The following is a 21535-nucleotide window of genomic DNA, read 5'->3' on the forward strand; positions in this document are numbered from 1 at the left end:
TCTGACGCCAAGCATCATCTCTAACACCTCTATTGGTGTAATTAGAATCTTTGGGATCCCATAAACATTTAAATTCTTTATAAAGCGATATCAAACGGCGACTTTCTGAGATGTCCATGGCGAGGTGGATCGCGCGAACCAACACAACCGTCCACACCGCGCGCATCACGCAACTGAGGCACCTTTGATGCTGGCACAAAAACCGACCGCACACGGATCGCGCGAGGTAGGGAGCGCGCGCTCCAATACGTGCGCATGGATCGCGCGCGGCACGTCTACACCGCCTGCATCTTTGGATCGCGCTGCTGCCGCGCGCGATCGGAGCGCGATGGATCGTCCGGTGTGGACCCGGCTATTATGTAAGCTCCTGATTTTTGTGATAGAACCATTTCTAATTAAAAAAAGTAATCGTTTTAATGTGTTTCCATTTTTCATTGAGCCTAGACACTTATAGCTACACATGTCTACCTCGAAACATTACTCACAAAGCCAAATAACATTTTTAATATTTATGGTATTCCCTAAAACATGGGGTAAGACACAACCCTGGGAATCCTGGGCAATCAAGACACCCATACAGAACTTGGTTGTTTTTCTTTGTTTTTTTGTAGCATATCCTACACCGTTTTCTACTTACCCTTCCGCCATGGCTTGGGAGTAGTATTGGCAAATGTATTCTTTCATTCGGAGATTGAGCAAGCCCTGGGACATTTGGCAATAAATTTTGTAATATACCCTTTCTAAAATCATAAAGTTCTATAGTTGAATTGTTAATTTTTCGATATAACAAAAAAGCGTTCACTAAGCATATTTGGATGATATGTATAATAATTTTTTTATACCAGCGCATCGTTTTGTGTTCGCACGAGTAATAACTTAGTGCTTGTTCACGTAGCTACGCGCGGGCGCGGGGGCGGGTGCGGGCGCGGGAAACGTTGCGAGTTCGTGTTCACATTAACCGCCAGGCGTTCGCGCGAGTGTGACGTATTGTCAGAGGTCGTAAATATGGACGACGATCTTTTATTTTTAACCGAAAATTCATACCTAAAATGGGAGATGCTAAAAATTAGAATTGGTGTCCACGAAATCAATAAAGAAAGAGAACGGTATGGTGAATTTCATACTTTATATGGTAATTTGAGAGAACATCCTTCAAGATTTTTTGGATATACCAGGATGAGTGTCAAATGTTTTGATTACATACTGGATTCAATAAGGAGTGATATTTCAAAAGTAGACACAAATTTTCATAAAAGTATAAAGCCCGAAGAAAGACTATTTGTAACTATAAGGTGAGTTTAAAAAAAGAATTTTCATAGTAAGTAAATTATCATTTTTATCGGGGTACATATTGCAGTCATTCAAATTCAAACTCCTCTTTATTATTTTATTTAAGTAATTTACATTATCGTTATCAATAATACAAAGTTTAATTTCCATAATTAGTTGTGTTATAATCGTATGTATTGTATCCATGGTAGGACTGAGTCATGCCACTATTCATTTCATCCATAATAACTTGTGTTATATTGTTTCTAACACGTAGTTTTTGCATAGGAGATAAGTCTTTCATGTACGGCAACAAACTTTTAAAAAATAACAGATCTTCGCAATCTTGTTCTTGTCTTTCGCTGCTTTGTGACAGTTTAATTTGTAATAATTCCAACTTTTTCTTCTCCAATTCCATAAATTCCTGTCTTACATCTTGTGCACATTTACGTTTGGTGCTCGTATATTGTGTACTTGAAGATGCACCAGCTATGGATTGGGGAGTTGAGGACCGCTCATAATCATCATCATTATTATTGCAGTTTTCATCAGTAGTTTCATCTAAATTGCCTTCATTTATTTCTGGGGTAATGTCATCTTTTATAAACAGCATCATTTGAAAATATGGCCACATTGACGTGTTTTGATCTGTTCCAGCATCACCAGAACGAGAAACTGGAATTTTCTTAAATTCTTTCATAAATTGGTCCCGAATGTTCTTCCATTTTTTCCTTAAAGCCTTTTCTGTAAAATCAGAAATATTGTTTAGTGTTGATGATTAGTGTAAATACATTTAAGTTTTACATTATAATTGTATTTTTTTATTATGTTTCAGATATCTCTCCACTGGGTTGGCCTTTCGATCTTTGGCATATAGCTTTCGTATGGGTGTTAGTACTGTTGCTGAGATTGTTTATGGTACCTGTGAAGCAATTTGGAAAAAAAAATTGAATGTCCACATGCCACAGCCATCTGAAGACCAGCTTATGAATATTGCTTCAGATTTTAAGGAGATGTGGCACTTTCCTAACTGCATTGGCAGTTTGGACGGTAAACATTGTAGGATTAAAAGACCTAAAAAATCAGGATCGGCATTTTTTAACTACAAGCATTATTTCTCTATTGTTTTGCAAGCTGTCGCTGATGCGAGGAAAAGATTTTTAACTATTGAAGTGGGAGGTAGAGGAAAGCAAAGCGACGGCGGTACATTTAATGCCTCGTCCCTGAACCGGTTACTCGAAAGAGGTGCATTTAATATTCCGGAACCAAGAACATTACCCAATTCTAACATTACAGCTCCATATGTTATAGTAGCCGATGAAGCTTATCCTCTTAAAGAATATATAATGCGTCCATACCCACAAAGAACATTGAATCAAGAGAGAGAAAATTTTAATAATAGATTGTCAAGAGCGAGAAAAACCGTGGAGTGTGCATTTGGAATTTTATGCAATAAATGGCGAGTTTTGTTAAAACCTATTGAAACTGATGTTAAACATGCACGCCTGATAATAAAAACCGCTTGCTTATTGCATAATATTGTAATTGATACAGATGGTTACGATTGTGATAATGAGTTCACAACTCCAACTCGACACCAAAGGCGACAAACTAGAACTGGAAGAAACAACAATCCATCAAATCGGGCTAAACAAGTTCGGAATCTATTCACAAAATATTTTTGGGAAAATAATCGTTTAATATACACGTAAGTCGCCTTTGTATAATGTATCTTTAGTAGCCTTCAGGAAATAAAAAGTTTAAAATACCTGCAAATAATAACATAAGTATTTCATTTACTCACCCTCCATATCAGGAAACAATCCAGCAATTTCCTTCCATAGCTTATTGAGAACATTTCTGTTCATATGATGACTGTGTTTACTTTGCCAAATAGGAGTTCTAGCCTGAACAGCACTAATAAACTCTTCTGTATTGAACGACATGATTACGTGCTATCGTTTCTAGCGACAAGATCAAACTGGTTGAACTTACCTGACGTCGCGAGTGAATCGCGCGCGCCGCCGCCAGTTTGACATGAACACACACAAACGTCTCACGCGTTTGAAATTGCCGCGAGCGCGCCGCGCGTGCCAGTCGCTAGTTTGCTCGCTACTTAGACCGCACGTGCGTTTTGTACGTGAACACTCGGAAACACGTCATATGTTTGATATTTCGTGACCGCGCCCGCCACCGTGCCCGCGAGTCAACGTGGACAAGTACTTTAGAGTTGATCGTGCCTGTCAATTGCTCGCATGTATTTGTTATACTCTACTTGCGGCGCAGGCTTATATTTTACACTGCGTATGCGGCGACTAGTAGTCTTTTTATAATTACCGTCATGTTCAGAGCTCAAAAACAAGATTTCTCGTTTATCCAACCATTTGGTAACAACAATATTTTTTCTATTGTGCATTATACAAGATTCCCCGGGTTTTAATTTATTGTGTATTAAATTAGGATTGCCAGCGCGATTTGCCCGAAGGGTCCCTGTTACATATGTGTTTTTATTTAATAACTCCTCTGCTAATACCACACTCGTATAAAAGTTATCAACATATAGTGAATGTCCCTTATTAATATATTTTTCCAACAATAACATTACCACTTTATTCACGTGGTTTCTGCCACCCACCTTTTGATCCCCAGAACCAGCATAAAGGTGTATTTTTTGTATAATCCCATGCATGTCAGCTAATACATATAATTTAATGCCATAACGATGTCTTTTCCCTTTTAGATATTGGCGGAAGGACAGACGACCTTTCCATAATATTAAAGATTCATCAATCGCGATGTTTTTTGCCGGGTAATAAATGGAACACATTGATTGGTTAAATAAATCAATCAAAGGTTTTATTTTAAAAATGCTTTCGGGTCTTTCGTCAGTTTGGACGTTTAGTGCCCTTAAAATTAAATAAAATCTGTCTCTTGACATAAATAAATGTGGGCTAAGCCGCATTAAGTAATTTGTTGACCAATAATCAGCCATTCTGTTTAATTTAACGGTACCCATAAACAATATTACGCCGATAAACACTTTTAATTCAGGTATTGTTAAATCTTTCCATTTAGTAAACCTAGCGCGAGAGGTATTTGCTTCGGTTTTTAATTTGTTGCCACGCTTATTTGTACTCTCTACAATCAAATTACATAAATTTACGTTAAGAAATAGAAAGAAAAAATCGATATAATTTTTACCATGCATGTTATGAGGCGGTAAAAGGCCTGGTGTACCGCTAAAAGGAATCTTAATCATACTGGTAGGATTACCGGGATACCAGGTATTCGGTGCTTCAGGCGTGTTCTCGTGCGTCAGTGTTGGCAATTCTTCGTCATAGTCGCCAGTTTCGGCTTCAGGGTTTTCATTGACCCATTCGTCAATGATGTTGTCCATATTATCTGCTAAAATCCCGTAGAGATCAGTGTCACTTAATTCAACATTTAAGCCTGACATATCTTGTAAATCAATGTTTTGGGGAGACATTATGCCAGACAACTCCGCAGACACGACATCCCAGTTTGACGGCCCAGGTTGAGGAGATGGTGGACTCGCAGCCATTTCCGTTAGGAACTGAAAAATAAATTCCAGAATAAGCTACCAGCACCAAAATTCACCTAAATTGTCAACTCCGATAATTAAAACTGCACAAAAGTTTCTCCCTTTAATTTTTCATCCTAACAATCACACTTTCTAACTAAGTAGGTACTCTATTTCTAATGTAATATAAAATGTACACAATAAATATTTCTAATGTAATTAATAATTTTCCGATTCATTTAACTTCATAATGTCGCAGTAAACGACTTTAATATACATTTTTAAACATACAAATACAAAATATTTACCTATTAAATCACTGTAATATCGTTTCGCTTACTATATGTTTATTGAACTTATTGCTTTTATTTTTCGTTTTATTCTATACCTGCTGTGTGTGGTGCGAGTGAAAATGGTCATAAACCTTGATTATAAACATTGCAAAAGAAAGTTAATACTTATAAAAAATAATACATTTTATGTAAAAATATGTTTTTTTTTTTTGCAATTTTTTACGAAAAATAGGTAAAATGTATAAATTATGGGTTTCTGGGGAGCATATTGCCTTTTATTATAAACATAAGACCAAAAACTTACCTTTAATGCACGGCACGTAGCGGAATTTGTGAAAGGCAATCTCAAATCTCGGAGTTCAGGTAAACAGGATACAGTCTTCACATTGTAAAATCAAAGAGTCCATTATCACAAGCCAATGTCGTCACAAATTAAAATCACGGAGTCCTAGTGCACAAGCGAATGTCGTCTATAATATAAGTAGTAAGATCACATCTGTTTACTAAGGGCAGCAAGACAGAAGTGCGGGATGGAAAAGTTATGCGCCGGCGCAAACAATTATGAACGGTGCGTAGTTTTAAACAATAATCAACCGTATACGCAAGGAAATACGGAACTTCGTAGGCGAAGGGCCGAGGAAAAAATGAGTAAGTCCATTTTTTGTGAAGTCGCCGATCCGCCCCGCATTATTTGTATGTTTTGGGGCAAAAATGAACCTTATGTCAAAAGCTTTTGATTTTAGAGAAACATTCCAGAAGGTTGGCTGTTAGAATTATCACTACATAGTATAAAACAAAGTCGATTCTGCTGTCTTCATGTCCCTTTGTTCGCTTAGATCTTTAAAACTACGAAACGGATTTAGATGCGGTTTGTTTTTAATAGATAGAGTGATTCAAGAGGAAGGTTTATAATAACATGCTTACTATGATTTATAATAACATGCTTAATATATTAGAGAACCACTAATAATTTCAAGATTTCTAATGCGAAGCCGTAAATAAACACATGTTTTTTGCGCTTACATTGCAAACGCTGGCTGAATTCTACGAGAGAGATCAAAATAATGTACTACAATATTGTATACCTTAAAAAGGTCTAATAAGAAAGTCCGCGATGTTATATGTTTATCTCTTAGGGTTAACCCACAATAACCAATTTTTATCCTTTACATTTTACGAGAAATAATTGCTTGAAATCGCTTTCGTAAATACGAAAGCAATTTCAAGCAATACAGCATTAATCCTTATCTAATTAAGTACCATAAATACGTTTTACATTTAATATGGAACAATATAGCCCTTTACAGCATGTAATTTAAATGAATATTATCGAAGATATTACAGATTTAAAATATAGGGATATCGCGGTTGCGGCCGTGAAATATGCAAAAAAATAAATAAGCAAAAATGTGGAAGTCTTCACAATGTAGGAAAAGGGGAATTGTTTTACTAATAGTAATATAGCTAGTAATCAATAATAAAATGTGACTCGGCCCTTGGTTTACAACCCCTGAAGTTTGCAAATTTGCGAAATTACTTGAAACGAACACTGTGGGCATGATATGGGTGACAAATAAAGCCGCGTTTTCACTTGGCGACATGTCGCAGATACTTATCGCTCGACATTCACGTAGTTGTCTCTGCAAAAGTTGTGGGACAATGTCCCGCGACATATGACTTGTTCACATTGGCCAGTCGCGACCAGTATGTCGCCCGAGGAGGTAGTGTTGTTCAGTGCAGCTTACATAATAATTCGGAAGACCATAGCAAAACGTAAAAAAAAGAGGTGGTGGGTCCGAGAATATTTGCAACAAAGGGAAAGTTCAAGTTTACTAAGCAGTCTAAGGATGCGCGACGGATCTTTCGAAAATTTTACTAGAATGTCTAGAACCGATTTCGAGATACTTTTAAATATGGTTGGGCCGGCCATAGTCAAGCAAGATACAAAGTTTCGAAAATCTATCGACCCTCACATCAGACTCGCAGTAACATTGAGATACTTGGCAACTGGAGATAGCTATGGTTCATTGTCCTATACTTTCAGAGTGTCAAAACAAGTAATTTGTCATACTATACCAAAAGTTTGCCAAGAATTGATAAAGGCATTAAATTCTTTTGTAAAGGTAAGTATTTAATATTTTTTAATCTCATATACCCTTACTTACGGTAATAATACTACAAACGTTTACCGTAAGGTAAGGGTTACTATATACTTATGTGGTATTTTTAATTTTATATCGATATTTTATAATGTATGTTAATTTATTGATATTATACTTGAATTTCAGACTCCAACCAATGTAAATGAATGGAAAGAAAAATCACGTAATTTTGAAATATTATGGAATTTCCCTCACTGCATCGGAGCGATTGACGGAAAGCATGTGTTACTAGAAGCGCCACCAAATTCTGGCAGTGATTATTATAATTATAAAGAAAATTATAGCTTGGTTCTCTTAGCAATTGTGGATGCCGAGTATAACTTTGTATATGTTAACTGTGGTGCAAAAGGGAAATCGTCTGACAGTGGAGTGTTCCAGGAAACTCCATTTTATAAAGCACTTAATGAACAGCAACTGAATTTACCAGATCCCGAGCCACTGACCCAAGGTGGTCCGAATATAACATACGTTCTGGTGGGAGATAGCGCATTTGCTCTATCGGAAAATATGATGAGGCCCTATCCCGGCATTCATGAAAAGGGAAGCTTAAAGCGGATTTTCAACTACAGGCTCTCAAGAGCAAGAAGAATAGTTGAAAATGTTTTTGGCATTATGTCTGTAGTGTTTCGCGTATTTCGTAAAGCTATCCCATTACGTCCAGTAAACGCTGAATTAGTTGTAATGGCATGCGTGTACCTACATAATTTCCTGCGACGTAATACATCTTCAACCGCGCATTATACACTAAATACCACATTCGATTTCGAAGACGCTGCCCATAATGTTGTGGAAGGTTCGTGGCGAAGGGAATTGAGAAATAATAATATGAGAAACTTAAATATTCATGGCAGGCCTCCTCCTCAACCCGCTCAGGTAATAAGAAACCACTTTGCTGAATATTTCTCCAGTGCTCAAGGAAGTGTCCCATGGCAAACAAATCAAGCATAGTCTGTTAAAAATTTGAATGGAGTTTTTTATTGTCTAGGTTTAATGACCAAGGAATAAATGATAAGAATCTTAGTGTCCTTAGGCACATATTGAAAAACCACTAATAATAAATAAAAGATTTCATTAATTTTAAGTATTTATTTATTTCCCTTTGATATTTATTTCTTATATATAAATGTTTATAAAAGTGACAGAAAATCAAGGTTATTATTATTACAAGTATTATAATTATTCTTTGTTTTGCGTTTCTGATTCAAAGTGGGAAACTAGTTCCTGAATATTCTCAAATTGTCGAAATTCTATGTGAGTTGGTTCTGCAGATGCTCCATTATCATTATTAACATGAGAGGCATTAGCAGTGACGATATTATTATTAACAGAATTTGTTGAATAGGATGACTGTTGAGAAGCAGAACGGTATCCATAACTTTGATAACTTTGAGTATCGCTTGAATTAGATCCCATTGCGTTTTCTGTATAGTTATATTTTCCCATCCTAGCCTCTAATAAGATATTATTAATAAAGTACTTCGTCTGTAGCACAGCATGTTCATTCTTTATATTTCTTAACTCTGAAGCTATATAGTCGGCGTAAATTTGATATTCATCTTTTGGTTGATCCATCCTGGCTTTTGCACTCTTCATTATTTCATATACCTCACTCAGATCATCTTTTTTCCTTTTATTTTGAGTATTTGTAAGCGGCATTGGTTGCGTTGGTAATGGTGGCGGCGACGTTGGTGCTTCTGGTGGTTGCGTTAATACTTGCGATGCCGCTGGTATTTCTTCGTGTGCCACCGAACTTTCAGATGTCTATAAAAGGAAAAAAACAGTCTAAAACAAACATTAAATCACGCAAAAAAATTATACTATATGCTCGAATTGTTCCTAATTTTACTTTCTTTTCTGTCAAATTTGTAAACTGTAAAATATATATATATATATATTTATTTTATCTTATTTTTTTTATATTATTTACATATAATAATAATATGGCTCTCGATTAAAAATAAGGAACTCGGAAGTTATAAAGAAAACTTTAATCAGAATGTAACAGTAATGCGAGAGTACAATCAAATCTTAATTCTCGATAGCGTGTCGGTCGTAACTTCTACACGCGCCATCTTGTCAGCGTCCCTCACCCCGCGGGAAGTGGGGCGACCATCTACTTAATGGCAGTCAGATTCCCACAGATAGAAATAAAGAAAACTTGAAATTAAACTAAGCTACTGATAAACACATTTTACACATTATGAGGAGCTTACCTGCGCATTCATAGAGTCCATACTGCCCGAACTTGTCGCCCCTTTTACTAGGAAAAGCAGCGAATCATACGCAAACCAGTTACTTTTGTGAACATCCCCACTTGCACTTCCTGTAGATTTTGAGCTCGCTATTTTTTTTCTCTCCCTGAGAAACTGAGACCTTATGTTGTGTATTTTTCCCTCGACGTCTTTTCTAGGTTTATTTATAAGGTGATGCATGGGAATCTATCGCGACATGTAGTCGCGATAGATTCCCATGCATCATTTTTTTTTATTTTGTTTTTATAATCACTATGTGAAGTGTCCCACAATATTTGCGAATTTTGATACAACTCGATAAGGGTCAATATTTGCTCACTGGACCACACTACTGCCATTTTTAGAACACAAAGCGACACACGTTCTCACTACTCAAAGCCTGTCCGGCGACTGTCGCGGGACACGGGAGTCGCGCATGTCGACGCTCAGCGAGCGTCGACATGCGACCTGTCCGGCGACACGTAAATGTCCCCTGCGATGTCGGGCGATATCGCGCGCGACGTCGCCCGACACGTAGAATTGATGTCGAGCGACAGAGTCGCGGGACAAATGTCCCTTAGTGAAAACGCGGCTTAATTTAGGGAACTCTTTTGACAAATGTCGTTTTAGCCGAGTTTTTTATGTCTTAGTTTTGTATCCTCTCGGGCACCATACGCCATACGCAATAGTTTTACATGGTGCCTGTGCGGCATCATCCGCACGGAAACGGTTAAAGCCACGGATACACTAGGGGACAAATGGAGCAACATGTTGCGGAACATGTTGCTCAACAACTACGTGGAATGTGCCGAGATACATGTCGCGGAACATTTTGTCGACCACACTTCTCAGTGTTTATAGAAATGTCGCCCGAGGAGGTTGTGGCTATTAGTGCTGCGTACATAGTAATTATATCGAGTGTGTTGAAACGTAAGAGAAAGAGAAGGTGGTGGATGCGGAATTTCTTATTACAACGAGAAAGAAGAGTAAATATTCTAAGTGATCTCCGAATGTCTGACGGATCGTTTGTGAATTTTACTCGCATGTCATCATCTGATTTTGAAACTTTGTTGCAAATGATCGCATCTTCCATAGCCAAACAGGATACAATATTACGAAACGCTATTAGTCCTCATATCAGACTTGCCATTACATTGAGGTACTTGTCGACTGGAGATTCTTATGCTTCTTTGTCGTACACTTTTCGAGTGTCAAAACAACTGATACGTAAAATAGTACCAGAAGTTTGTAAAGAACTGATAAATAAATTGAAGATATGTGTAAAGGTAAGTTAAAGAAAACGCATATATTTTATTTATAATTGTATTTTAATCTTCAGTAAAATAAATTTTAAAGAGTACGAGATGGATATAGCGACCAACGTAAATTAATTAGTATTAGTGCCATCAATGCTATTAGTGTTCGAGGAATCCATAGTTTCAAGTATATCTTGTATAATATGCTCTTCAGAAGGCTCGGGGCTAATATCACTGGATGCAGTGCTATAGCCCTGTTGAACAACTGGCTGGCTTTGATTATTATAAATTGTACGGTATTTTCCTAAGCGTGCATCTAATAAAATATTATTAATATAATATTTAGCCATAATTACACTGTGTTCGTCATTTAATGCACGTAACTCAGTTCCTACGTACTGTCCATAAACATCGAATTCATCTCGGGACATCATTCTGTTTTTAGCAGCATGCAGAACTTCATAAGCCTCCTCTAATCTATCTTCATTGGGGTGGCTCCTCTTGCGAGTTGGTCGCGACGATGAAGGTGTTGGTGCAGGGGTTGTAGGTTGCTCTGCTTGATCAATGGTAGATTGCGATTCTAGTTGATGAGGAGATTGAAATTCTGGAACGGTAGATTGAGACTGTAGAACGACATCTTCATCCGGAGACGAAATCGTGTTTTGGCTTTGTGGACTCTGAAAAATTAATGATATAAATATTAAATCAATTATTATAATAAGGATAGACTATAAAACACGTATTGTATTATTTCAAACATCTGTTAGACATGAATCCTTAATTATTAGTACGTAAAAATAGTATTTAATGTTTAATAATTTCTTTACAGGTCCCAGCTACTGCAAATGAATGGAAAGCCAAGGCTAGAAGCTTTGAAAATATATGGAATTTTCCGCATTGCGTTGGATCTATAGACGGTAAACACGTTTTGATCCAAGCTCCTTCGAATTCTGGAAGTGACTATTTTAACTATAAAGAACAATTTAGTATTGTCCTATTGGGTATTGTCGATGCAAATTACAATTTTATCTATGCAAATTGTGGTGCTAAAGGAAAATCTTCTGACAGTGGAGTATTCCAAGAGACTGCTTTTTATAAAGCTTTGGCTGATAACCAACTCAACTGGCCGACTCCAGACCCAATACGACAAGATGGGCCGAATATGCCTTACGTACTTGTAGGAGACAGCGCCTTTGCACTGACAGAAAACATGATGAAGCCATATCCCGGTAATCATGACGTGGGTACAACAAGACGCATTTTCAACTATCGACTGTCAAGAGCTAGAAGAATTGTCGAAAATGTGTTCGGTATCTTAGGTGTTGTATTTCGTATATTCCGAACTCCCATAACCATCCTACCCTGTAATGCTGAACTTGTTGTAATGGCGTGCATATACCTCCATAATTTTTTAAGGCGAAATAGTCAATCGAGATCACTGTACAACCCACATGGAACTTTTGATTCTGAAAATGTGGATCACGATATTTTAGAAGGATCTTGGCGCAGAGAAGCTGGCTCTGTTAATATGTCGAATTTAAATGCTATGGGACGACGCTACCCTGAATCTGCTATGGAAATAAGAAACAAATTTGCTGAATATTTCATGAGTGAAGAAGGACGTGTTCCCTGGCAGAATAATTTTTAAATGAATAAACTAGTATTGTACTATATTTTTTCTTTTAATGTTATTGAACAACGTCAATCCTTTTAGAAGTGAAGTCTTGTGGGTGAGGTGTGTACAAATCTTAGTTAATGTAAATAATACATATTATATTAGTAGTGATAAGGTGAAATAATAATAAAATAAGTGATAAGATAAAAAAATACAGCATCATATGGGCAGAAAAAAGGAAATAGAAATAGAAGAAAGTTTAAATTAATAAATTAAGTATGTATAAATTTAGCTACCCGTGCGAAGCCGGGGCGGGCCGCTAGTAAATATAAATAAATTAGAAATAAAAAAGCATAACTTACGTTTGTGTCCAAAGTGTCCAAGCTTCCAGACGTTGTGGCTCCCTTTAGCAAAAATTTCATTGCATCATACGCAAACCATGCACTGGACTTCACGTCCTCTCGTCCACTGCCAGTAGTTTTTGACGATTTCACTTTCTTCCTTTCTCGGACAAATTGCGAACGCAGGGTATGTACTTTGGCTTCTATTTCTTTTCTAGGCAATTTAAGCGCCTTGGCAATATCCTCCCATGCATCATTTTTCTTTATTTTATTTCGATAGTCACGGTGTGAAGTATCCCATAACAAGTCACGACTTTCGTAAAGCTCAATAAGCAAAAGCACGGTATCATTTCCCCACACAACAGACATTTTAAAGGCACGTTGCGTACGCGACTATACTCGGTGACAAATGCCGCAACACTGACGCGGGACACATGCGCTCGCTCACGAGGCGGGAGCAAGCAACATGCCCCGCGTCACGTACAATGTTGTGGGTCATGTTGCGGGACACTATGCAACGTTGCAGCGTCACGTATATTTTGTGTTGCGCGTCATGTTGCGGGACAAAATGTTCCCTAGTGTATCCGGGGCTTAAAGCAGTGGCGAGACCTATCTGTCCTGTCTGTCCTGTATCGGACACAGCAGCAGCAAGTTGGGCCAAGGCTTGTGCTGTCTGCACTTGTGCCTGCGCATTCAGCATCTCTGCTTCAACACGCCTCGACTCGATCTCTTCAAAGCGCCGAACTTGTGAGTCCACAAAAGAAACTCGGCGGTTATGACGGCTTTGTTGACCGAGTCGTGGCACGCGGCAACTTTCTGAAAATTACAATTTATTTGTTACAAACAAAAATGCTTTTTTTTTCTCTTCATAAATATGGTATGGAATTTTACAATTCCTACCGGACGGAAGGACAAAACTTGTGTCGCCTTGCTGCTCGCTTTGTTCTACCTGTAGCCCTGCCTCCACAGGGGAATGTGGATTTTGAATTTCTTTTTCCAGGGTTTCAGCAGCAGCCTGAGATGTGGATGGCAGGTCTATTAATATCGAGGGGCTAGACTGCAAAACCAAAGAAGAAAGGAAGTTATTACATATCACATAACACATAATATGGATGTAGATCACAATTATTGTGTGCAAAATTAATTATTTGTTTTTTACTATATATTTTTTTAACTTTTATTTCAATTTTGAATGTTTTCAGCTGATCATAATTTATGTATTTTTTTAATTTAATACATTTCTATACAAATAATTTCAAATCCTTTTGGAATAAGAAAGACCAATACTGTAATGAATAAACAAATTTAATGCAATTTTTAATGTAATTTTACTCACATTACTTTGCGGAAAGGGGTCTACAGCTATTCCTATGGTACCTGTGGCAAATGAATCACCACCCATGACTGCCAGTGACAGCTCTGGCACCATATCTAAGCCACCCCCAGTGCGCCTCATGGACTGAGCCCGTTGTTGGCACAGCTTCTTCAAGGCAGACTTCTTTTCCGCCCAATACTAAACCATGAAAAGGAAATAATTATGATAGATATTTAACTTTACTGAAGTATTTCATTGCTAGCTAACCTTAGCCCAAGCCTGCCCATTTTTGATCACCCCGCCCATGGCATTTGTGGTAACCGCAAACTCCTGCCACTTCCTTTTTGTTTCCACTTTGGCCTGCTGCGTTCGCAGAAGGCCTCGAGCTATTCCTTGATTTTGCTCCAGAAACTCCACAAGGGCTTCAATTTGGTGTAGTGTAGGTCTGTTTGCCATTTCTGCAATAATAGGATTAGGCATATTATTCTACTTTAAGATCACTTTTACAACATTCAGTCGTTAGTTAATAATAAAAATATTCACACGATATAATAATTGAAATAATTACCTTTATTTCGGAGTATAAACAAGGAAGAAAACTTTGTTGTGCCGTGAATATTGTCGCAACTATAAACTTCATTTTTAGTAACTTCGTCCCACTAACTTAAGAGCGCCACGCACTTAAAACACTTACAATATGAGTTTTCGACTTCAACTGATTTCAACTGGTTTGATTAGTATTGAATCTTAGCCATAACTTAAATAAAACATCCATCGGAGGTGTCAAATTCTGCTGTGGCAAGTTTTGATCACGATTTTCAAAGCTATTTATTAAGTCGTGTCCAACAATGTTCGAGAAATCGTAGTAAGTCAAGACAGCTGATTCAGAAACTTTTTTATTATTACCTATAATCGCTATGGATTTGCCCAAGCACTTTGTATAGTCGATGGCGTCAGGGCCAAATGGGTAGAGGCCACAGGCACGAAAACCATTTATTAATATTTCAGGCCTTATACTAGCAGCAATAACTTCATTTAGAAGAGGAGCAAAATTTTGTTTAGTGACACCCCGGTTTTGGTTTTCATTTTCCAATTTGTGTAGAAATTTTCGCCAGCCAACTTTTAGTGGACGGAATGCAGCAACGTCAGCAGGTTGTAGGGCCCTTGTCGAATTTGGGTACAGTGCTATGAGTTCTATCTGAAGGTGGCTACATAGTTGACTTAGATTAAAATTTAAGTGAGTTTTATGGCCATCTACAAAAAGAATGACCGGGAGTTCAATACCCTTGCTCACGAGATAAGGATGGAAAACGTTGGCAATATACACGTTTTTTGATCCCTTTTGCGCCAGTACTTGACCTGTTGAAGAACACAACTGAAAACCAGTCTCATCTGCGTTAAATATACGGTGAGGCTGGGTTAAAATTGGAGAAAGACCATTTTCTGTTATGTAGTTATTTATTTCCTTGAACCATCCCCTTATGTCCTTTTCGGAGACACATGCACTGGCTTTGGTTACGCCTTCCGAAGTCCTGATACTAAGCTTGGGATGTCTTTTCAGGAAGGGCCAAGTTGTGCAAATCACTACATGCAGTTATAATTCTTGCACATTTCTCAGGCTTATAATGCAAAGTCCGATCCTTGCTGAGACATCTCCAGCGATTTTTCAATCGTCCAAAGGTGTATAACCACCCTTGTTCGACCATGAACGGAGGTATATTTAGCTTCAGGACTATTTTCAGCTACGTCGGTAATAGGTGCCATCAGCCAAGATCTTTGCGGATATCCAGAATCACCTGCAAATGCGCGAAAAAAATAATATGATAATTAAAATTAACTTTATGAAATCATTTTTTTATTGATTTTATTGAAGTTATTTTACCTATATGACTATAATTAATATAATCGTCAATACGCAACCCACCTAGAAGCCATGTATGTTCATTACTTTGGTCAAGTCTTTGCTTAAATTCATGCATCGTGTGTAGCTCCACCATAACGCGAATTAATATTTAAAATTCGCCCATCGCTGTCACATACCTGTGAAAACGTTTTAATTATAAATCTTATGCATTGTGCTTATTATTTAAGCAGGTAGTAGTAAATAGTTTATTTCATATTATTACCATTTGCACATTTAAGGAATAATAATGTTTTCGACAAAAGAAAAGATGTTCCACATCCTTTGGTGGTGAAAATATATGGAAATGTAATCCATCAATGCACCCAAGAACGCCGGGAAATCCATATTGTGTATAAAACCTGCAAAATATAGGGAAAAATAACCTTTACATCACTTTTATTTGAATTTAATTTAAAGTAAATAAACCATGGATAAAATATAAATCTTACTTTTGCCTGATGATATCTCTTTCAGCTCTATTGGTAGGAAATTTTATGAATTTGCTTAATATATTTCTGTTATTTAGGGCATTAGTCACCTCTGTTATATATTTACTGACTGTGGTCTGCCCTAAATATTTGCCCATACCAACAATTCGCTGATACGAACCAGTTGCATAAAAAGATAGAGATTATGCGCTCTATCTTTTTAACTGCCTACCTGTAAAAAGTAAAATTATATAAGAAAACTAGGACTTCACTAACTCATAGTGATTTTTTTTCATTATAATAATTAGCACCTTACCTTATGTTCTAAATCGACTCTTATGCTGGATCTTAAGGAGGAGGTTTTTAAGCTCAATACATATATAATGGAATGCAGCTTTAGAGAGACGATACCTCTTTATAAACTCCCTTTCGTGTAAGTCTAGGGGCTTGAAATTTCTCCTCAAATAACTTCTAATTTTTATTTCTCTGCGTAAAAAAGCAAAAATATTTTATTTTCTTTAAAAAATAATTATCCAAAAATATTTTTTATACAATTGACTAGTTACCTTCTGATTTCGTCTTCTTCTTCTTGAATGCTATTAAATAAACGCCATAAGTAGTAATAACTACGTAATGGATGGTTCCTTGATAATAGATATTTTTTAAAGCACTGAATCACCTATTATTATTTTAAAAAATATTTTATATCACGAAGCACAACCAAAACGAGAGTTCTCTCACTGTAAAATGCTCGGTGAGACACGATACGATAGTTAGCTGTCGAAAAAAACGATACGATCTGTCAAAAGTGTGTTCGTGCTATGATTTCCATACTTTAACTATCGTTTACTATACGATTACGATAACGATTACAAGAGTACTAAGTACGTGCTATAAAATTTTAGTTCCTCAAACGACCGTAGCGGCGCTGCTCTGGTTTTCATAGAAAATAATACGATTACGATTACTATAACCAGAACGATAATTTTTCGTGCTCGGGGTACAGTAAGATCGTGGACGAAGTGTGTAAAGTAATATGGGAAACGCTACACGATGAATGCATACCATCAAATACACCTGATATGTGGCAAAATCTTGCTAACGGTTTTCTACAAAAGACCAACTTTCCAAATTGCATCGGAGCTATTGATGGCAAGCACATCCGAATCGTAAATCCAACCGGTGGTGGATCTATATTCTACAACTATAAAAATTTTTACTCCATAGTTCTGCTAGCAATGTGCGATGCAGATTATTGTTTTACATATGTAAACATTGGATCATATGGGAAAATCTCGGATTCAACTATATTCCAAAACAGTACACTATACAGGAGCCTTCAACAAAACACTTTAAATATTCCAGGACCGAAGCCACTGCCTGGAACAAATACTCCACATGTAATTGTGGGTGATGGTGCTTTTAGAATATCAAATAAAATTCTGAAGCCATATGCACGATCCAATATGACCCACAAGAAAAAAATATTTAATTATAGACTGAGCCGCAGTAGACGATATATAGAATCGACTTTTGGTATAATGTACATTTTTTTATTTGCTTAATATGTTCTATTACCGATACTGATACCGTTTTACAAGTTTGCGTACTGACTAAAAAGTAACCCTGTATGCAGCCTTGTTCAAAAATATTGATCTTAATGTTTGAAAAGGGATTTAAAAAAATACTTTTATTCGGAATAACAGTAATTTAAATTATTAGTATATTTAGTAAAAAAAATATTAAAAGTGTTTATTTACAAATAAATTATCCATATTTTGTCGGACCACCCTTAGATTTAATTACTGCACTAATGCGTTTTGGTATAGATCTAAGTAAGACTGATATTAAATTCCACAAATGCTCTATGGGGTTGAGGTCGGGAGACTGCCACTCTAACAGTTCAATAGAATTTTATTCGGGCCACCGCATTGCGCGCGTTCATATGTGGCAAGGTGTGTTGTGCTGGAATTTCACTCCTTATTCGTCTTAACCCATTAAGCGCCAAAATAAAACGAGCCATGACATTTTTATGAAATTTTATTTGTATGTAGGTAACCAAACACAGAGCCCAAGTAAAAAAAAAATCTAGAAAAAAAAAATTAGACCCACTTTATGGGGGGGTACTCAATTGAATACAACGGCGTATTATGTGTGATATTTTTCAAACATTTTTTGCACTGCCCGCGAACTCTTGAATGACAAATAACACATCTTAATGGTTTAATAAGTTTTTGTGGAAAATGTCCATCACACCATCTTGGGGCAAGCCGGGGATTGATGAGGATGCAGGCCGAGCTTTTTGATGTGTCATTTGACGTAAATAATTCTGTGCTATTGAACGATATGAGTATGAAAACAAACAAATATTAAATCCTACTATCATATAACCACCATAGCCAAATCTTTGACTTCAATATTTCGCTTCTTTACTACACAGGTGTTTAGTTTCACAGAAGTAATAAAATATGATGTGACAAATAAAACACAAATATTATACTTACATGCTCAAAACCAAATTCAGGGATGGTATTCATGCCTGAGGCAGCCTGCTCTCCCATAATCGCCAGCACTCTGAGCTCTAAGTCTGTGAGGCTTATCTTCAAAGCTGGACCACCCCCTGTTCCAGTCATGCTTCTATTTAATTTGGCCGCCTTCCTTTTTGTATTATTTTTAAAATCCGTCCAGACCATAAAGTAATATATACCAAACACTTTAACTTTAATTAACAATGTTTATAAAAATATATATTTAATGTCCTTCATGTAAAACTTACCTTTCGCCACTTTTCTTCCGTTCGGGAGTCACCAGTTCCATCGCAATTTAATTTCGCAGCGAGCTCCCGCCATTTATTTGTGGCCCACTGCCGACCTCTTGCGCCTCCAGTTGGTTTAGCTAAGTCCCCATTTCTATGTAAAAACAATACAAGGATAAGTTTAGGTCACTTTAACACAACATTAAAAGTATTTCGACACTAAGTATTTAAAAAAACTCACCTCTCCATGAACTCCACCATAATAACAAACTGTGTTGGAGTTCTCATCGTAGAACGGTTATTTAACAAATAATAATGCAACATCGCATCGCAGGCCCTTTTAAATTCCTTGCACTTGCAAATGGCAATAAATTTCACGAAATTCCACTTCATATTCTTTCTAATCTTAGTTCCACTTGACGAAAGAACTTTTAAAAGTTTTTGGTTAATAGGTTTTTTTAATGCTAAGTTGACATTGACTAATAGGATTGGTGCGTTCAAAATCATTTTTGTTGCTAGGTCGTCGGTGACAAAAACACACCTGATTTATATCATAGCTATAACTTTAGACAAAAGATTTTGTTAAGATTAGCATTAAAATGAATATGTTTTCTTGTTTTTAATAAAAATCGTAACAATTAAGTCGTTTTTCAATTTATTTTAAAACCACAATTACGTTACCGACATTTATGAACGCACTTTTTAACTACGTCGTGCAGTTTGCGGACAGCCTAAGATAACTATAGTATCGTATTACAATCGACTTCACAATAGTAATCTAGTATAGTTTCGTGCTACCAATGCAATATCGTGATTGTTATCGAATAGTAAAGAATTACGATTACGATACGATATTTTTTCGTGCTCGGGGTACTGGTGTTATCTTGCACATAATGCGAAAAGAAAATTTTACAATATGAAAAAAATATGAATTGACGTTAGCGTAGTCGCGTCGGCCAGCCATGTGATAGAGTTGCGCGCGCAGCCAGCGGGCGGCATCGCCCCGCGCCCCGCGCCTCTCGCCGGGGATTGCGGTTAACTATAAAGTAGATGATCTTATACTTGTAAAAAAACAAGCTAGAGGAATATTAGACCCAATATATTCAGTAATTAATCCCAGTAATTAAACACGACAATACAAATTTAGACATTTTAATTAATAATAAATCATATACAATACATAAAAATAATACTAGACCTTATATAACGAAATAATAATAATAAAAAAAGGAAATACACTGTAATCACTAAACCACTATATATTATTTACATATTTAACAAGTCTTAACTCCTCCGCGAAACTTTTTTCTTCCCACAAAATCCACCAAAAAATGCTTCAACACAGCTGTAGTAATCCCTTTTGGTAAAGTAAGACCATCACCATACCCTTTTATTACAATGTCATCTCCGGGAATGCAATTAAAATTGTGCTCTTTGCAATAACTCTCCCTCATTGTATTACAAGAGCTACCAAAGTCTATAAAAGCATTAGCAGCATTTCCATCAACCAACACAGTTTTGAAATATTTTTTGTCAGAAAGATACATACGGTCTGAATTTTACGTACTGCGTTTGACTCAGAATTAGATTTTGGTCGTTTTCTGCATTCATCTAATGTGTGACCTTTGATATTGCAATATGTGCAATGTTTTTGATATCTTTTCTTGTAACAATCAGCTTCAACATGTCCCACACGATGACAAAATGAACATTTCTCTCTATCATCCTTATTCTTATTGTGATTCTGAACAATCTCTGGCTTCTTATTTTTATTTCTGAAGCATCTACTAGCTTTGTGACCCATCTTGCCACAAGAAAAACATTTTGTATGTTTATTTGATCTTTGGTCGCTATTCTTGGAAGTGCTTGGCTGGTTGTTCTCATTATTCAGACCAGCAGAGTTTATGCTAGCCAAGTACTGCAACAGAGAGCTAGTGTCACGGCAACCAGCTGATTTAGCACCTACTTCCAATAATTTGTTACCAAGGGTCCCAATAACGGCTTCAGTAATAACTTCATCGCTTAGATGACACGACATGCCTATACCTAATTTAGTATAGTAAAACTCAATTGGATCTTCATCAGGTAGTTTGACTCTGTTTACAAGTTCTCTAATCTGTGACAATTTATTCTTAGTGAATGGGAATGCCTTGATTAACTTCTCTTTCCACTCCTTCCAACTAATGTCATAAGAGGCTTGTTGCTCGTACCACCCCTTAGCATAACCATTCAATTTTGAGGTACAATTACAGATCAGAGTACGCTCATCCCATCCGTGCATTTTGGCTGTACTTTCTAAGTTACGGATCCAGTGTTCAACAGACACAGATGTCGTTTGTGGGTTAAACTCAGGAACAAAGTCGTTACGCCCTACATATCGTACAACTGGTTGCATGTCATTAGTAGTAGTAGTGAACTTCTCAGGC

At 36.8% G+C, this 21535-nt stretch overlaps 5 protein-coding genes and 1 pseudogene across 5 annotated transcripts; 2 read left to right on the forward strand and 4 right to left on the reverse strand.

Moving 5' to 3' along the window:
• Nucleotides 1-6751: 6751 nt before the first annotated feature.
• On the forward strand, nucleotides 6752-8341 carry LOC128678122 (uncharacterized). The gene is made up of 2 exons (XM_053759455.2): nucleotides 6752-7226; nucleotides 7392-8341. Exons 1-2 carry the CDS (start codon nucleotides 6777-6779, stop codon nucleotides 8211-8213), a joined length of 1272 nt encoding a protein of 423 aa, XP_053615430.1. The 5' UTR covers nucleotides 6752-6776; the 3' UTR covers nucleotides 8214-8341.
• An 88-nt stretch (nucleotides 8342-8429) lies between these two features.
• On the reverse strand, nucleotides 8430-10088 carry LOC128678125 (spastin-like; annotated as a pseudogene).
• A 166-nt stretch (nucleotides 10089-10254) lies between these two features.
• On the forward strand, nucleotides 10255-12425 carry LOC128678120 (uncharacterized). The gene is made up of 2 exons (XM_053759454.1): nucleotides 10255-10782; nucleotides 11582-12425. The coding sequence occupies exons 1-2, from the start codon at nucleotides 10255-10257 to the stop codon at nucleotides 12398-12400; spliced, it is 1347 nt and encodes a 448-aa protein (XP_053615429.1). The 3' UTR covers nucleotides 12401-12425.
• Nucleotides 10781-13301, reverse strand: LOC128678126 (transcription factor Adf-1-like). The gene is made up of 2 exons (XM_053759460.2): nucleotides 12730-13301; nucleotides 10781-11429 (listed from the first exon to the last, which is right to left on the reverse strand). The coding sequence occupies exons 1-2, from the start codon at nucleotides 13075-13077 to the stop codon at nucleotides 10884-10886; spliced, it is 894 nt and encodes a 297-aa protein (XP_053615435.1). The 5' UTR covers nucleotides 13078-13301; the 3' UTR covers nucleotides 10781-10883.
• LOC128678473 (uncharacterized) lies at nucleotides 13079-14964 on the reverse strand. Its single transcript, XM_053760048.1, has 4 exons — nucleotides 14291-14964; nucleotides 14045-14221; nucleotides 13609-13765; nucleotides 13079-13524 (listed from the first exon to the last, which is right to left on the reverse strand). The coding sequence occupies exons 1-4, from the start codon at nucleotides 14501-14503 to the stop codon at nucleotides 13079-13081; spliced, it is 993 nt and encodes a 330-aa protein (XP_053616023.1). The 5' UTR covers nucleotides 14504-14964.
• Nucleotides 14965-15561: 597 nt separating this feature from the next.
• Nucleotides 15562-16545, reverse strand: LOC128678474 (putative nuclease HARBI1). The gene is given in 6 exon segments (XM_053760050.2): nucleotides 15562-15706; nucleotides 15708-15819; nucleotides 15948-15997; nucleotides 15999-16063; nucleotides 16150-16285; nucleotides 16376-16545. Coding segments are annotated over 6 exon segments (645 nt in total). The 5' UTR covers nucleotides 16513-16545.
• Nucleotides 16546-21535: the final 4990 nt, after the last annotated feature.

This window comes from Plodia interpunctella, chromosome 19 (genome assembly GCF_027563975.2).
Source record: "Plodia interpunctella isolate USDA-ARS_2022_Savannah chromosome 19, ilPloInte3.2, whole genome shotgun sequence".
Classification (NCBI taxonomy): Eukaryota; Metazoa; Arthropoda; class Insecta; order Lepidoptera; family Pyralidae; genus Plodia; species Plodia interpunctella.

Bases quoted from the DNA above. Each gene is read 5' to 3' on its own strand.
- LOC128678122 (XM_053759455.2), top strand. From the start codon at position 6,777: ATGACTTGTTCACATTGGCCAGTCGCGACCAGTATGTCGCCCGAGGAG. The intron at 7,227-7,391 runs GTAAGTATTTAA...CTTGAATTTCAG, and splicing joins CATTAAATTCTTTTGTAAAG to ACTCCAACCAATGTAAATGA.
- LOC128678120 (XM_053759454.1), top strand. From the start codon at position 10,255: ATGGAGCAACATGTTGCGGAACATGTTGCTCAACAACTACGTGGAATG. The intron at 10,783-11,581 runs GTAAGTTAAAGA...ATTTCTTTACAG, and splicing joins AATTGAAGATATGTGTAAAG to GTCCCAGCTACTGCAAATGA.
- LOC128678126 (XM_053759460.2), bottom strand. From the start codon at position 13,077: ATGTCTGTTGTGTGGGGAAATGATACCGTGCTTTTGCTTATTGAGCTT. The intron at 11,430-12,729 runs GTAAGTTATGCT...TTAATTTTTCAG, and splicing joins TGGACACTTTGGACACAAAC to AGTCCACAAAGCCAAAACAC.
- LOC128678473 (XM_053760048.1), bottom strand. From the start codon at position 14,503: ATGCCTAATCCTATTATTGCAGAAATGGCAAACAGACCTACACTACAC. The intron at 14,222-14,290 runs GTTAGCTAGCAA...TTCATGGTTTAG, and splicing joins ATGGGCAGGCTTGGGCTAAG to TATTGGGCGGAAAAGAAGTC. The intron at 13,766-14,044 runs GTGAGTAAAATT...TTGGTTTTGCAG, and splicing joins ACCCCTTTCCGCAAAGTAAT to TCTAGCCCCTCGATATTAAT.